This window comes from Nannospalax galili, unplaced genomic scaffold (genome assembly GCF_000622305.1).
Source record: "Nannospalax galili isolate Female #2095 unplaced genomic scaffold, S.galili_v1.0 scaffold408, whole genome shotgun sequence".
In the NCBI taxonomy this organism is placed as follows: Eukaryota; Metazoa; Chordata; class Mammalia; order Rodentia; family Spalacidae; genus Nannospalax; species Nannospalax galili.
The window spans coordinates 27,209-43,909 of NW_008358662.1; the positions used below are offsets into that span (position 1 = coordinate 27,209).

At 47.3% G+C, this 16,701-nt stretch overlaps 1 protein-coding gene across 1 annotated transcript in view; it reads left to right on the forward strand.

Annotated features, from left to right (window-relative positions):
- Myo7b (myosin VIIB) overlaps positions 1 to 16,701 on the forward strand; it is an 88,488-nt gene that overhangs the window by 11,619 nt on the left and 60,168 nt on the right. Inside the window, exons 2-6 of the mRNA XM_029558105.1 lie at positions 3,838 to 3,882; positions 5,577 to 5,690; positions 6,608 to 6,760; positions 8,173 to 8,357; positions 11,864 to 11,985. Of these exons, the coding sequence (XP_029413965.1) occupies positions 3,862 to 3,882; positions 5,577 to 5,690; positions 6,608 to 6,760; positions 8,173 to 8,357; positions 11,864 to 11,985 (595 nt within the window). The 5' untranslated portion in view covers positions 3,838 to 3,861. The remainder of the gene's footprint in view (positions 1 to 3,837; positions 3,883 to 5,576; positions 5,691 to 6,607; positions 6,761 to 8,172; positions 8,358 to 11,863; positions 11,986 to 16,701) is intronic.

The window sequence follows — 16,701 nt, forward strand, 5'->3', positions numbered from 1 at the left end:
TGTCCTTCTACCATATGGGTTCCAGGGACTGAACTCAGGTCGTCAGACTTAACAACAAGTGCCTTTACGCAGATGGCTTTCTTCTTGCAATGACTAAAATAGGTCAAAATGTACAGAGTAAATAGCAAGAAGAAATCTGGAAGACAGTTCTTGTTTTGTTTGCCCAAGAGGACTAACCATGTACCAAAGAAGGTTCTCCATATATTTCTCACAGATGGACATAGGAGAGTTCAGCCCACTAGCTATTCTAGCCTCTAGCTACGGGAAAACAGAACTTATTACTGACCATGCCCCACTCCAGGCTTGGGATCTTGCAAGGTGAGAGCAGGAGCCAGGTAGAGGGAAATAACAATATGAGAGAGACAGACAGATAGAGACAGATACACACAGAAAGAAAAAGAGAAAAGAGAGAAAGAGAAACAGAGAGGGGGTGGGGGGACCGAAAGACCACATCATTTACACCTATTTTATATTTTATTTTGGTGAGCATGTGTGCATGCGTGTGTGCATGTGTGTGTGTGTGTTGTGCACATGTTCATATGTGTATGTGCATATGAGTATGAGGGCTGGAGGACAATCTTGACCGTCATTCTTCAGGCACTGTCCATCTTGTTATTTTGAGGCAATGTCTCTCACTGGCCTGGAACTTACCAAGTAGGCAAGACTAGCTGGCCAGTGAACCCCAGGTAGCTAGCTCCCTGCCTCTGCCTTTCCAGCACAGGGATTATAAATGCACACTACCATGCCTGGCTTCTTGACATGGATTTTGGGGTTTGAACTCAAATCCTCATGCTTGCAAAGCAAGCACTTTACTGACTGAATTATTCTCCATCCCCTTGTATTTTATTTTTATATTCTATTTATGGTGATTATATAACTATTTTCTCCCCCCAAAAGATTTAAAGCTATTTCTAGGCTAGCTAGCAGTAGAAATGAAGCTAGGAAGCAGATCATTGGATTGAGAAGTAAACGGGTCACAGTGCAATGGAGAACAGTTGTCCAGAAGGGGCATCTAGATGCTAGGCTGGGGTGTGGTCAGCAGAGGCAGTGTGAGGACATGACTTCTGAAGATAGCCACTCTGGGTCACAGGAAGACCAGAACAGGGAGGGGGGGTAGAGTGGAAAGCACTTGAGCCTGCAATCAAAAGAGCAGTAATCCAGAGTATGTGACCAGCTATATCCAGTCCGACTAACATGGGTCATATATGAAGTAGGTCTGAGCCTGGTGTCTTGTGGTCAGATGCCACAGGCATCATGAGCTGGGCTTTAAGAGTGAGTCTCAGATTCTACTTGGTGTGGAGATGCCCAGAGTGGGCGCTGATGCTGAGTAGGCAGAGGCAGGTCAGGTAGACAGGCAGGTCAGGCTTCTCTGTCTTTTCCCTCCAATGCCCTCTGGGTTCTGTGAGGTAGAAAGAGAGACCAGCCTTCCTTCAAAAAACTGAGAGTTGGTGAAGGTCTTAGCATTTTGACAGACTCTTATATTTTAAGACAGGCTCTTATCCACAGCAGCGGGTATAGGGCCAAGGGGCAGATTTTGGAGTCAGGGAGAAGATACCCCTTCTTTGCTTATCAGTTGAAAAGTTTTGGCAAGGTGGCTCAGTTGGCAAAGAACTTGCCTTGCAAGAATATAAACTAGAGTTTGATCCCCCAGAACCTATTTTTTAAAAACATGATGGAACACACTTATAACCCAGTGTCGGGGAGGTAGAAACAAGTGAATCCCTGGGGCTTGCTTGCCAGCCAGTCTAGCTTAATTGCCACATTCTTCCATGCCAATAAGGATCACCACATGAGATTGTCCTCTGGACTCTGCAAATATGTGTACCTGCACACACACATGCACCTGTACATACATGAACACGCATGCATACATACACACACACACACACTTTGGCAAAGTCTCAGCATTTCCTGGCTTCCATGTTCTCTCCTCTAGAATGGAATGATGCCATCTATTCTCAAAGCTGCCCCACCTCTAGGCATCCTCATCCAACCATCTAAGCCATCATCACAGCAACACCATCTCCAGCGGCTTCCCAAGCCCTTCCATTTGACAAATATTGTCTGTGTTCCTTCTGGTGCAGAACTGTACTAGAGCAATGGGAATGAACACTACAGATTTGGCGCTTCCTCACATTGCTCTACACAAGGAAGGGAAAGACACCAACACTCAAGAGTAACAGGAACAGTCCTTCCATGAATGGCAAGGTTGGGATCCTGGTCTCTCTATTCCACCTGCTGGCTGTGAATCAGGCCTGCCTGAGTGTTCCCATAGCACCTGAGAGCAGCCACTTTGCAATAAAGTGGATCCAGACTCAAGTCCCAGCTATGCTACACCTTAACTAAGCCACCTTTCCTTGTTAAACCCCTTGTAAAAAACAAAGAATCAGGCTTGGCATTTTACTTCTGTAATCCCTGCAGTTGAGAGACTGAAACAGGATTGCGAAATCAAGGCCAACATAAGCTTTATAACAAGATGCTACAATGGGTGTAGTGGTGCATGCCTTTCATTCTAGCCCTCAGGAGGCAGAGGCAGGCATGAGATTGAGGCCAGCCTAGTCTACATAGCATAGTGACTTCCAGGCTAGCTGAGACTAGGGAGAACTTGTCAAAAACAAAAACAAAAATAAATAAGATGCTGACTGAAAGGAAAAAGAATAAGTGGAGGCATGCCCATGTTCCAGGGTACAGTGAGTTTAGATCAAGTATGCAAGCTATGTATAGCTGAGCTCCTCCCAGGACATATGGGTGGTTTGCATAGATGTGAGAGCAGATACAATTTGGGCTTTAGTGGACATGGTGACATATGCTTGTAATCTCTGGACTTGGGAGGTAGAGATAGGGGTTCTCTAGGACTCACTGGCCAGCCAGTCTAGCCTATTTGGTGAGCCCCAGGTCCCAGTGAGAGACCCTGTCTCAAAAAACAAGGTGGAGACTGAGAAGATGTCTCAGTGAGTTCAGTGCTTGTATACATGTGACAGAGTTCAGATCCCCATCACCCACATAAATGTCAGGAATGCATGGCAGCCCATCTGTAATCCCAGCCTTGGGAGGTGGAGACAGGATCCACAGGGAAAACTGGCTAGCTAGACTAGCTGAATCAGTGAGCTCTGGGTTCAGTAAGAGACCCTTCCTCAATGTAGAAAGTGGAGAGTGATCAAGGTAAACAGCTGGTATCAACTTCTGGCCTCCACAAACACGTGCACACATGTGAGCCCACACACATGCAAACACACATACAAACATATATACATATGCACATAATACCTATATACAAAGAAAGAAAGAATGAAAGAGAGAGAGGGAGGGAGGGAGGGAGGAAGGGAAGAAGGGAGAGAGGGAAGAAAAGAGGGAGGGTGGGAGGGAAGAAAAGAGGGGGGAGGGAGGGAGGGAGGGAGGGAGAAAGAAGGACACGATGAACAGTTCCTGAGGTATAACACCTAAGGTTGACCTCTGGCCTCTACAAACATGCACATACAACATGAATGTGCACACATAGGAATTCTCCCTCTCTCTCTCTCTCTCTCTCTCTCTCTCTCTCTCTCTCTCTCGGCTTCTGAATAACAGGGCACTGTCCTACTTTTGCATGGAGCCCAAGGCCCAGGGCAAAGGGGTTGTCCACTAAAGGTGAGGCAGGATGAAGAGGACAGGAACTCCTTCTTACGTGTGGACTGAGACTATGGCTTGTACATATATCCAACTATCTAGAGCTGTTTCTAGAGCCAGGTTCCAGGCAAGGCACTCAGAGACAAGCTGATGAACTCATGCAGCACCTGCCCATCAGGGGCTCCACACTGGTAGACCATAAAGTTAACATTCTGCTTTCTCTCCCTACAGGGTGCGGAGAGCTGCTGACCCAGAATGTCCGCAGTGTTCAGGCTGGTAAGAACAACATTTACCATGGCTGTCTCCCAAAGCTGAACTGAATCACTCTAAGAAAAGAAGAGAGGCAAAGAGACCCTAGAAGGAAATTTCTGGAGATGAGGAGGAGGGTGTTTGAGGAAAAGAAGGATTCTAGTATTGGAAAAAACACAAATTTTTGCAATATTTTCATATAATACATTTTTATTTTATTTAGATCCCCTTCCTATCTGCACCTCCCCCTTGCTACCCCCTGCCCAATTTTATGTACGCTACTGTGTGTGTGTGTGTGTGTGTGTGTGTGTGTGTTAAGGCTTATAGAGTCTAATTTGCGTCCCCCAAATGTCCTTCAGTGTGGGTCTGTTCACCTGAGCCTGCTCAACCTACCTAGCTTCACACCCTTACTCTCCCAGAAGTCCTCTGGGAGTTGCCAGTAGTCCTCTGGACTCTGTGGATGGCAGGTGTGTGTGTGTGTGTGTGTGTGTGTGTGTGTGTGTGCATTTTCCTCCTGCCTCTCCCAGAAGCCCTCCTGTCTTCTCTACAGCTCAGCTTTTTGCCAGCATCACTGACCACAGTGTTTTGTCTCCTCAGCCTCCTAGTTGCTATGGTAACCTCTGAGAGGATGCAAGTGGAAAGGTCAATTCTTGGTGCCATTTCAAGCTTATTTATTTTTACTTTTGAAAATTTTGTGTTTGTTTATGTTTGTGTGGGGGTATGTACAAGTGTGTGCTGATGTGCATGGACAAATATGCATGTGAAAGCCAGAGGACAACCTCGAGTATACCGTTCCTCAGATGCCATCTACCTTTTGTGTGATTTGTTTTTTTTCACATTAATTTTATTATTTATTTGTGTGTGCGTATGTCTGTCTGTGTGTGTGTGTGTGTGTGTGTGTGTATGTGTACCATGGTTTGCATGTGGCAGTCAGAGGACAACTTGCCGGAGTCAGTTCTCTCCTTCTACCCTATGGGTTCCAAGGATGGAACTCAGATGGTCAGATTTGGTGACAGGTGCCTTTACCCCCTGAGCCACTTTGCCAGCCCCTACCTTGTTTTTTTGAGACAGAGTCTCTCACTGGCCCGAAATCACCCATTAAGCTAGGTAGGCTGGCCAGCAAAGCCCAGGGGTCCTCCTGTCCCTACTTCAGCAGAACTGGTATTACAAATACACACTATCATGCCCTGTTTTTTTTGCTCTGATGTTAGGGACTGAGCGCATCTCTCCAGTATGCCAGTATGCCATTTTCATGTTTGAGAAGCAGTCTGCTTTTTTTTTTGGTCTTTTTGAGACAGGTCTCCCTGTAACCCCAGCTTTCCTGGAACTCACTATGTAGACCAGGCTGGCCTTGAACTCACAGAGATCCACCTGCCTCTGACTCCCGAGTGCTGGGATTAAAGGCCTGTGCTAGCCACCATGCCTGGCTGAGAAGCAGTCTGCTTTTAACTACCCTGCCTTACTGCCTTCATAATTAGGGGCAAAATTTGATTTTTATCTCTTAGTGAGACGGGCTGTAGAAAAGGCTGAGCCCCTGTCGCTGGTGAGTTCTTTGGTAGAGACAGGATAGACGCAGGCAAGCTTGATTGACAGTGAAGGAAAAGAGAAAGGTAGAGAGTGCTTCCGCCACCTGGGAGCTTGGGGTTGCAGGAGACGTCCCAGGACAGGTAAGTCTCCAGGAAGAACAGGGGTCCGATCACTGTCCCCTCTGTGCTCTCCAGGGTGACCATGTCTGGCTGAACCCTCCCTCCACTGACAAGACTTGCGTGGCCATTGGGGGCATTGTCAAAGATACAAAGCTGGGCAAGATCTTAATTGAGGATGATGAAGGCAAGGTCAGTGTTGGGGTTCCCCTTCAATCTCTCTTCCTGAAGGACCCTGGGACCTGCTCCCCAGTATCACCTAGGAGTCCCCAGTCCAAGGGGTATCCCCCAGGCAGGATACTCCATGATGGAGTCCTGCCTTGGTAAAAGTATATATTTGTCTTGGGGTGTTTTGAGGGTTTCAACCAAAGAGAATTACAGGGACCAGGAGGGAATGGGGAGGAGCAGGGCTGAGGCAGGGAGTACAGAGGCCCAAAAGCTATTATGAAGAGGGGAGGAGGTGGGAGGGACAGCTGGCTGAGCACGGTCTGTGGAAGAGGAAGAAGGTGCAAAAGTGCCCAGGGTGGAAGAGGACAGCTCAGAGCAGACTGGCTGGAAGCTTGTCCTCCTGAGGAAGGCAGGGACATTTGATGGTGGGGAGGGTGTTAGTGTCCAGCTGGTCACTTAAATCTCCTTAGGCCAACCCTCCCCTGTGCCCTGGGACTGCAGGGAAGGACACGTGTAGACATAGCCTCCAAGGAGAAGGTTCTGACTGTGCCTAGGAGTTTCACAGTCTAGAAGCCAATAAAGTAATAGCCTTTTATCTGCATAATGTTGTGAAATTTTAAAAACTATTTTCACTTGTACTCTTCTACTCCAACAACCAGCAAGGCCTCCATCTGCAACCCTAAAGAAAACTTTCGGCAGCTAGCTTCTGCATCTCTGAAGCTCAGCCCCTGTCCCGGCTTCACATGGACCCTGGTCCCTAGACAGGGGCTGACCAAAGCCATAGATGGGCCTGACTTTGTCACAGGTGTCCCTTGACTTAAACCAAGATTTTGCCTGGCCAGAGGCTGGATACCAACTGATTTGGGTCACCTTAGATCTGAGAATATGGGAGAAAAGAGGGGGTGGCTGATCCATGTTGAGAATTTGTACCTGTTTTCCAGGAACACTGGATCCAAGCAGAGGACCTTGGTACCCTCAGCCTCATGCACCCCAATTCATCCCAGGGTGTGGATGACATGATTTGCCTAGGGGACCTGAATGAGGCAGGCATGGTGCACAACCTCTTGATCCGCTACCAGCAGAACAAGATCTATGTGAGTCCTTTGGTCCCACATGCTCAAGGGAACCCTTCACAGAGAAGAAAACAATGAACTGGAGGTCTAGAGCCAGGCACAGTTCCTTTTGTCCTCATTCAGTGAGGTGGGCCAGGTGTCCAAGCTTTCTCTGTCTGCTACCAATCCAAAGAAACAGGAGCAAGGCTGGAGATATAGCTCAGTTGGTAGAGTGCTTGCCTAGCATGCATGAAGCCCTGGGTTCCAACTCTGGCACCACATAAACTGGCATAGGAGGATCAGGAGTTCAAACTCTTCCTTGGCTACCTAATGAGTCTGAGGCCAGTCTGGGCTACAGCCTGTCTCAAAAAAAGAAGCAGCACAAACATCATACTGTGGAGGATGGGCAACTGGTACAGAGTAATGGCACAGTGCCAGGCACACAGTAGATACCCAATGAGTGCTGCCCCTTCTCTGTATCTGTGCTGAGCAGAAGGCCTAAACTAACAGCCTGAAGAGATGCCTGGGGACAGTGGAGTAGACACAGATTTTTGTTCCCCCTCCAAGACATGTTGCTGAGACAGGGAAACCAACAGAAGATGCTTACCCCAGAAGACCCTGATCCTCCTGAGAGCAAGTCTTGTGACAGCCCAGACACCAGAGTTCCCACTACAGCTTGAGAAGAACTCTGTGACACCAGTGTCCCTTGTGATGCTCAGGACTCTGAACAACTGGATATGGCTGGGAGAGTCACTGCCTAGGCCTCCCGCATTGTCTGAATGGGCAATTTAGTTCCAAATGGCCTTTCTGGGCTGCTCAAAGGAGCCTGGGAGTAAGATGGGGACCCTGAGCAGAGAGAAGGCTGAAAGGAGGAGGGGTTCCATGGAGGAGCAGCAGGGCATGCTGCTTCTGCCTTGGTCCCAGGTGGGTCAGAGCTCCTGGGACTGTAGAAGCAGTGGGTTATGCCAGCTTATAGCACTTCCTCTCCAAAGCACCTCTACAGGCATCCAGACCTCATAGCCCTGAAGACAAGGATAATCCTGCACTAAGGGGAAGGGGGTTGGTTTTACAAGGACATCTGGGCCAAATGGAAATTCCTGATGATCAGGTGAGCCTAGGCTGCTGCCCAGGAACTGGGCTTGTCCTGGACCCCAAGCACACAAAACATGTGGTTAGGACCAATGAGGGTGGTGGGTGTCACTCAGCCTTCGAAGACGCCTCTGCAGGAGGCAGATGAAAACACTTGTACATTTAAATTGAGTCCCTTCTAAGAACAAGTTAAGAGTATTACACATTTAATCTTATTGGGAATGGCCCCCAGACGTGCCCAGTCTAGTGAACACCCCCATCTTCCCAGAGGAAGAAGCCAAGCAGTTGAGAGTTGCTCAGGAAGAGCCAGGCCCAGCAACTCTGCCTGGGAGGGAAAGGCTCTAAACACCTGTTCCTTTCACCAGACCTACACAGGCTCCATCCTGGTGGCTGTGAACCCCTTCCAGATGTTGCCTCTGTACACCCTGGAGCAGGTGCAGCTCTACTACAGCCACCACTTGGGCGAGCTGCCCCCCCATGTCTTCGCCATTGCCAACAGCTGCTACTTCAACATGAAGAAGAACAAGAGGGACCAGAGCTGCATCATCAGGTGGGCTCGGACCCATTCCTAGCTCAAGATGAGTCAGCAATTACTTTCAAGTCCCAGAGCATTCCATTAAGGGAGGAAGCACCCCTCCCCCTAAAGCTCTTCAGGCCAGAATCTTTAGGGTTCTTCCTCTACCATAACTATTGCTCTAAGTGGCACATGCTTGCCCGGAAGTTCCCCTGCTGCCCTGCTCCTAATGACATGTCCCCACCCCAAGGACATGCTCCCCACACCCTGAGGACATGTCTTCCACCCCAAGGACATGTTTCCCACACCCCAAGAACATGTCCCCATCCCAAGGACATGTCCCCTGATCCTGAGAAAATGTCCCCTGACCCTGAGGACAGGTCCTTCATACCCAGATGTCTCTAGGGACCAGGAGGGAAATGTGCCCTTCCAATCCCAGGCCTGTCTCTGATTCAGGAATTCCCTGCCTGGTCAGGCCTGGCCTCCCCGTGCCACAGACCTGCCTCCTGCTAAGAGAAAGGACATTGAGAGGTAGAAGAAGAAGCATAAATATTTGGTTCCAGAGTCCCTAGATTGGTAGTGTAATAGTCATTCACTTACTCATTATTTTGTTTATTTGTTCGTTATAAATCTCTTTGTATCCCAGGCTGGAGACATATCTCAGCTGGTAAAGTGCTTGCCTAGCATGACAAAGTCCTGGCTCCCTCCCCAGCACCATGTGAACTGGACATTGTGATGTGTTTATGTAATCCTAGTACTCAGGAAATAGAGGATCAGAAGTTTAAGTTCATCCTTGGCTATATCACAAGTTTGAGGCCAGCCTGAGCTCAAAAAGTTTTTTTAAAAATCTTATCACTCTCATTGTCCTGACATGAGAAACAAAAGAAATAGGGCTCACATCACAGAAGGGGGGACTGACAAGCAATAGTAGCATGTTTGCATGCAGGTGTTAAGAGCTTTGAAGAGAAGCATAGCAGGGAAGAGGCAGGTGGGTGGCCAGGGATGCTCAGTGAGTAGCAAGGAGAGCAGAAACAGCCTCTCTGAGAAGATATGTTTTGAACAGCTATCACGATCGTTAAATTTCATGTCTTCAGCCACCCTCTGAAGATGGCTGTATTTTACATTAGGGAAACCTATAATTAGAGAAGTTGATGCCCATTCCCAGTGGCACACAGCAGTGAAGTGGAGAATTCAAATTCAGGCCACCAGAGAAGAAAGGGAGGTGCCCCTGGACACAGAAAATCTGTCTCTTAAGATAAGGGTCTTGTCTTGTAAGAAAGAAACCTCCTGAGAACTTCCCAGGTAGCTGCCTTTGGCCCACCTCTGCTCAGGAGGCCAATTTCTTACAGGGCAGGTCCCCTGTCTTGAGAGACAGAACACAAGGACCTCACTCAATGTGGACCCTTGGTCTGAAGCATCCAGAACCATGAACCAAATGCACTCTCCTGTTTATGAAGTACCCAGACTGACTGTCTATCACACAGCCAAGAAAGGAGTGAGGGCCTTGTGCTGTCATAATGGGAAGGCATCACGTGGCAAGAGCACACAGAGAAAGTAGGGACTGAACTTAACTTTTTCAGAAACCCCTTCTTTGTTTTGTTTTGGTTTTTCCTTTGGTTTTTATGTTTGCTGGTTTTTTACTTTTTTTAAGACAGAATGTCCCATAGCCTCAGCCAGCCTGGAACTCACTATGTAGACCAGGCTGGCCTCAATCTCATAGAGATCCACCTGCCTCTGCCTTCTAAGTGCTGGAATTAAAGGCATATGCCATCATGCCTGGTGTTGGAAGCCCCTCTTGAAACAATGATATCAACCTATCTTTTACCTAATCACCTTTTATTCTAAGACAGCGTCTCGTGCAGGCTAAGCTGGCCTCAAACTGTCAGCGTAGCTGAGGATGACTTAGAACTCCTGTTCCTCCTGCCTCTGCCTGAGTACCAGAATTACGGGCATCCATAACAACACCAGGTTTTATGCAGTTCTAGGGATGGAATACAGGGCCCCATACATACTAAGCAAGCACTCCACTCACAGTTATATCTCCAGTTTCTTAATCACCTTCTAAAAGACCTACCTCCCCCTGGCTTACCTCAGAACTGGTCAAACTCGGGGCCTCATGCATACCAAGAAAGTGTCTTAGCCCTGAGCCACAACTCCAACCTAAAAATCCTACTTCTAATGCCATTAACATGGCAGTTACACTTCCACATGAGCTCAGTGTACAGTGGTATATATCTCTAGTCTGAGCTACTTGGAAGGCTAAGGCAAAAGGACCTCTTAAGACCGTGAGATCCAGACCAGCTTTATCAATATAGTGAGTCTTTATTTCAAAAATTTTCTCCTTCGAGATGAGTTTTGGGGTGAATATGCAAACCATATAGCTACTGGTTTCCCCTCAGGACAGTAAGCAAGTCCCCTAAATTCTGTCCATGGCAGCCTGTCTCTATATTGGTTATTTGATGAACTCGGTTCACAGAGCTCATGAATATCAGTGGAAGTGTTTTGGTCTGCCTCTGATTTGCTGACATAGCGATTGTGGACATTTAAATCATGGCTTTTTCAAAAGACTACAATCTCAGAGGAAATGATATTGATCAGGGGATTCTCTCAAAATAATATAGGAAGGGAAGCAAACGGACTAAAATAGGAAAGAGTAGTGCATTAGTTATTTTCCTCATTGCTGCAATGATAGCCAAACCTGACAAAATAATGTAAAGAAGAAAGAGTTTGTTTTCTCATGGCCTTAAGAGGTCCTTCTGGCCTTAGCCTTCTGCCTTAGCTCACATTTTGAGGGCACAGTCCTTCACGGCAAGGAAGGCATGGTGGCAGGAGTATAAGGCAGCTGGTCACATTGCATCTGCAGTCAGGAAGCAGAGAGAGGTGAACACCAGTGCCTAGCTCACTTTCTCCTCTTTATTCAGTCCAGGACCCCACCCATGGGATCCTAACACCTATATTTAGGGTAAGCCTTCCCATTTCAAGTAGCTTAATCTAGAATCTCTCACTGACTTGCCCAGAGGCTTATCTCTTTGCTGATTTTAGACCCTGTTGACCTGACATCAGTTATAGCCATCACAGGGGGTTCCTAACCAGGTGACAGATACCACTGGCCTGGGAGCCACACCTCCATCAGGAGTCATCTTACTCATTCTTCTGCCAGGGGGCTCTGGATTAAGCCAGACCAGAGGCTTAATAACAGGGGAGCAACATATGTTGCAGCATAACAGGGGAGAAAAAGACAATGCAATAACGTCTACCAGGGGTGCTCAACCTTTTGACATTGTCATCTACAAATGAACAGGTTGCATCAATAGTTACCTGAACACACATGGCCCACCAGCCACAGGTTGGACAAATGCCTGCACCATAGACAGTTTGAGATGTTCAGGAACTTCAGAGCAAATGTAGTGGGATTCCTGCATCAGAAAGAGTGTCCCTGTCAACCTGGCCCAAATCCAGATTTGTAGGTGGCAGGGAATGGAGAGGTGCTGACAGTGGTAAGTGCTTTTTGTGACCTCATGTCCCTGTATTTTCTTTGGCAGTGGTGAGTCTGGAGCCGGGAAGACAGAGACTACTAAGCTCATCCTTCAGTTCCTGGCTACCATCAGTGGCCAGCACTCATGGATTGAGCAGCAGGTTCTGGAGGCCAACCCCATCCTAGAAGGTGAGCCATCATTTGGGGACTTGGGTAAAGAAGAACCTCTTTGCAGGAGGTGACCATGGGCAGTCACCCCAGAGGTCATGATCTTCAGACAAGGGTAGCATGTTCAGGCATGTGGAGTCCCTAGGCAGCATGAAGGGGACAGGGTGATGACTGTACAACATTTTATGATGTGTGTTTGCCATCAGATACACCAAGCATTCTAGTCAGATATAGTAACACATGTCTATAATCCCAGTCCTGGAGCAATAGAGGCAGGAGGACCTTGAATTCAAAACCCTGTCTCAATAAAACCAAAAGGAGATACTGGGGAGATGACTCAATTGAGAAAGTGTTAGCCACACAAGTACGAGGACCTGAGTTTGATCCCCAACACCCACATAAAAAGTCAGTCATGATGGCATGTACTTGTAATCCCAGCACTGGGGAGACAGAGACAAGTGGATCCCTAGGGCTCACTGGCCAATCAGCCTAGCCTAATCAATGAACCTCAGGTCCCAGAAACAGACTGTCTCAAAACACAAGGCAGATAGTGCCCAAGGAATGACACCTGAGGTTGACCTATGCCTCCCCACCCCACACCCTAAAAGGGAAAAATACAATATTCTTTTTAAAAAGGGGTTCAAGACCAAACCATTTTGAGAAATGGCTGTGTGTTTTGGGGTTCCTGAGAAGTTATTTCTGGGCTACAAGCTGTTATACTGCAGGGTAGACGTCTAGAATACAAACAGAAAGAAGCAGCAGTAGATGGGGAGGGACTTCAGACTCAGATGCTGGTTGGACGGTTTGGAAAGGGAAGAGAGCAAACAGACTTGGGCAGGGAGGTGGATGCCTGGGGGGCTCGGGGGGGTGTGTTAATGCCCTATTGTCACCATCTTGAAACTTAACTTTACAGCAAGAGGCCCTGCAGTCTCATTTTGCACTGGGCTCACAAGGCCTTGAGCAACCTAATAATGGGCTGTGGAACAAACTGCCCCTTCAAGGAGTTGCATTAGGTGCCAGCACCCCATCCTTGGATGCAGTCCCTGGTGGACGTGGCCCAGAAACCCAGGGCTAGCAGCTGCTGGACAGTTTCTCTCTTTCTTTCCTCTACCTCTCTGTTTTTATTTTATGGAGGGATGCACGTGTGTATGCAGGAGTGCACATGTATGCACATGCATGTGGAGGTCAGGGATCAACCTCAAGTGTCCTTTCTCAGACAAATTTCACCTTTTGTTTGAGACACTAGCCTGGAACGTTGTCAAGTAGGTTAAGCTGGCTGAGCGGCAAGCTCCAGAGATCTGCCTGCCTGTCTCCCCCCTCACCATTGCTGAGATTCTAAGCATGTGCCACCACACCAAGTATTTTACATGGGGTTTGGGATCCAAACTCAGGTCCTCATGCTGGCTGGCAAGGCAAGTACTTGACCAGTCAAACCATCACCCTAGTCTTCTCTCTGTGATCGTGAGACAGGGCCTTCGGAGTTAAGGCTGGTCTGGCTCTCTCCATTCTCCTGCTTCATTCTCCCAAGTGTGGTGATTACAGGCACACACCCCGCCTGGCTGAGGCTTCTGATTTCATTTTCCCAACAGTGTCTTTTGAAGGACAAATGTTTACATTTTGATGAGGTTCAATTTATCTTTTTTTTTTTATTTTATGGATCATGATTTGGGGATGATAGCTAGGAAATGTTTGCCCAACTCCAAGTCTTTCTCTTGTTTTCTTCTAGATGTTTTATGGTTTCAGGTTTTACATTTAGGTTTTTGACCCACTTTTACCTAATTTTTTCAACAATGCAAAGTAAGGTAGTCTCTGTGTTCCTCTCCTTTTCTCTATTCTTCTTTATTTTTTTGTGTGTATGGGGTATATGTGCAGTTACATGCACCTATGTGTGTACATACATGTGGAGGCCAGAGGTCAACCTCCATTCCACAGGAGCCATCCACCTTTGTTTTTTTTCTTCTTGTTTCTTAAAATTAAAAAATTTTAGTAATTATTGATTTTAAATTTTTTTTATGTGTATGAGTATTTTGCCTTCATGTATGTAAGTACATCATCCACAGAGGACAGAAAAGAGCATCAGATCCCCTGGAACTAGGGGTACAAACAGTTGGTAGCTGCCATGTGGATGCTGGGAACTGAACCCAGCCAGTGCTCTTAAAAACTAAGCCATCTCTCATGCCCCTAAAATAGTATTTATTTATTTATTTATTTATTTATTTATTTATTTATTTATTTATATGTCTGTGTGCGTGCGTATGAGTCTGAGCACACACATGGGACAAGTGTGGAGATCAGAAAGGACAACTTTCAGGAGTCAATTCTCGGCTCCTACTTGGTTGAGATAGGGATACTCGCTTCTCCCATTGGCTTACTCCAGGCTGGCTGGCCCTCTTGTCTTCTCCTCTCATTTCCCCATAGGAGCGCTGGCATTGCAGATACACACCACCATATCTGACTTTTTATGTGGGTTCCAGGGATCAGACCCCAGCCATCAGACTTATGTGGCGAGTGCTTCTACCCACTGAGCCACCTCTTCAGCCCCCCACATTGATTTTTTTAGGTAGGGCCTTTCATTAAGCTTGGGACTTGACAATTAGCCTATACTGATGGGCCAGCAAGCTCCAAAGATCCTCTTATCTCTACTTTGCCAGCACTGGGATTACAAACATGTGCCCACACCTAATTTTTCACATGGGCTCTGGGGATTGAACTCAGATCTTCATGCTTATGTAGCTATTGGACTGAGCTTTCTCCCCAGCTGTCTCTCTCCCTCTCTTTCTGTGGACATCCAAATACCCCCAGCTGTGTTTACCAAAAAGCCAGTTGTCCCCCATTGATATGCCCTTGCACCTTTGTCCAAAACCAACTGTCCTTACACATGTGGATTATTCCTGGGCTCTGGTTTGCTGTTACCTTCCTATCCTCTCACTAGTGCCAACAGTGTCTGATTTCCACAGCTTTACATGAAGTTCGCCAAGTAGCCCATGTCTTCTCTTTTTAAACACACTTATTTGAAACTCTTTACCTTTTCATGTGCATGTTAAAAAGCATCTTGTCAGTTTTAACACAAAGAAGAATGCCTACCTCTGGCTGTTTCCTGAGGAGACACCTGACTGGTCCCCTGTAACAACCATCCTTGCTTCAGTTGTGTTAAGGTGCATTAAATAAAGCTGTGGTAAAAGCTCTTTGGGACTTCTTTTAGTCCATGGCCTCATATACACTGAGTGCTTATACTACCACTGAGCTGCATCCCCAGCTCTTTTCAACTTTAAAAATGCTTCTATTTTTTAAAAAGTGTGTGTGTGTGTGTGTGTGTGTGTGTGTGTGTGTGTGTGTACATGTAAAGGCCAGAGGACAGCCTCGGTTGTCATTCTTCTGATACTATCCACGTTATTTTTGTTTTTGAGACAGGTCTTGCACTGGCCTAGAGCTCGCCAAGTAGGCTAGGCAGGCTAGCCAGGGAACCCCAGGCATCGACCTTACCACCACCTCCCCAGCACTAGGATTACAAGTTCGTGCTACCACATCCAGCTTTCACATAGGTTCTGGGGATCAAATTCGGGTCTTCAAGCTTGCAAGGGAATCACTTGTCCAACTGAGTGACACCCTGCCTACATTAGGAACTTAAATAATGGTTTTTATCAGGCATCCATGCGTGAGCCCACCCTCTTGGGATCTTTATTGTTATTGTCATTATTTAGTAGTATCAAGAAGAGTGACTTCATTTTGATTCTGACAGTTTTCACAATTCTGTAGTAGGATGTAATGGAAACTACCTTTCTTCCTCACCAGTAAAGCCTGCAGTAACAGCTCTACCAAAGTCACTCTGGGTCCACACTACAGCCCAAATGCCCTGTGCTCTGACCACTGCCTCTTTCCCAGGGCAGTCAGCCCTCACCACTCCCCCTACAAGCTCACCCTTTTCACCTCACCTCTACTCCCTCATCTTTCTAAGAAGTACCACTACTCTGGTTGATCCTTAAGGCCGCCCTGTTTCCTCTCAAATTCTGAGCCTCGCATTCAAGGTTGTGAGTCACCTGACCTCACCTGCTATCTTGACCAGCCTTTCTCCTTCTTCTCCTGGGTGTACACTCAGCCTGGATTTCCACTCTACAGGCACCCCTGCCTTCTGACCAGCTTTCCTGTACTGTTCCCTGCCTGCTATCCCTATCTAGACAATCCTCCTTAGTCTTCAATGCCAGGTTCACCACTGTTAGGTTTTTGGACTAGGGGCTAATCAAGCCATGCCTACCTGCAGCAGCCTCTTCCTCATAGCTGCTGTAAAGGAAATGGAAAGCCTTCACTAAGAGCCTGTGTGTGAATCTCTAACCTCTAACAGACTCTCCAGGTGCCTGGATCCCAGGAGAATGACAAGTGCCATTCTTACTTCCCCAAGGAACTCCACAGGTTCAGTTTCCTAGGACATTAGAGAGCTACTGGTATAATGGGTACAGCTGGACTAGATGTGTCCCTCCTCACCATATATGCAGAGTTACACATCTCTTCCCCAAATGCAGGCCCATGCTATGGACTACTCATCAACTTGTGACAGTATGAGACCTGTGCGAAGGATGCCCACTCTGCCTTGTGGCCTGAACTCTCTTCAGAGCCCTTGCTGTGTTGTCTATCTGTGGTGTTGGGCCCTGAACACTAAGTCCTGACCATATGTCTGTCGGTCTGTCTCTTCTAACAAATCTCTCTCTCTCTCTCTCTCTCTCTCTCTCTCTCTCTCTCTCT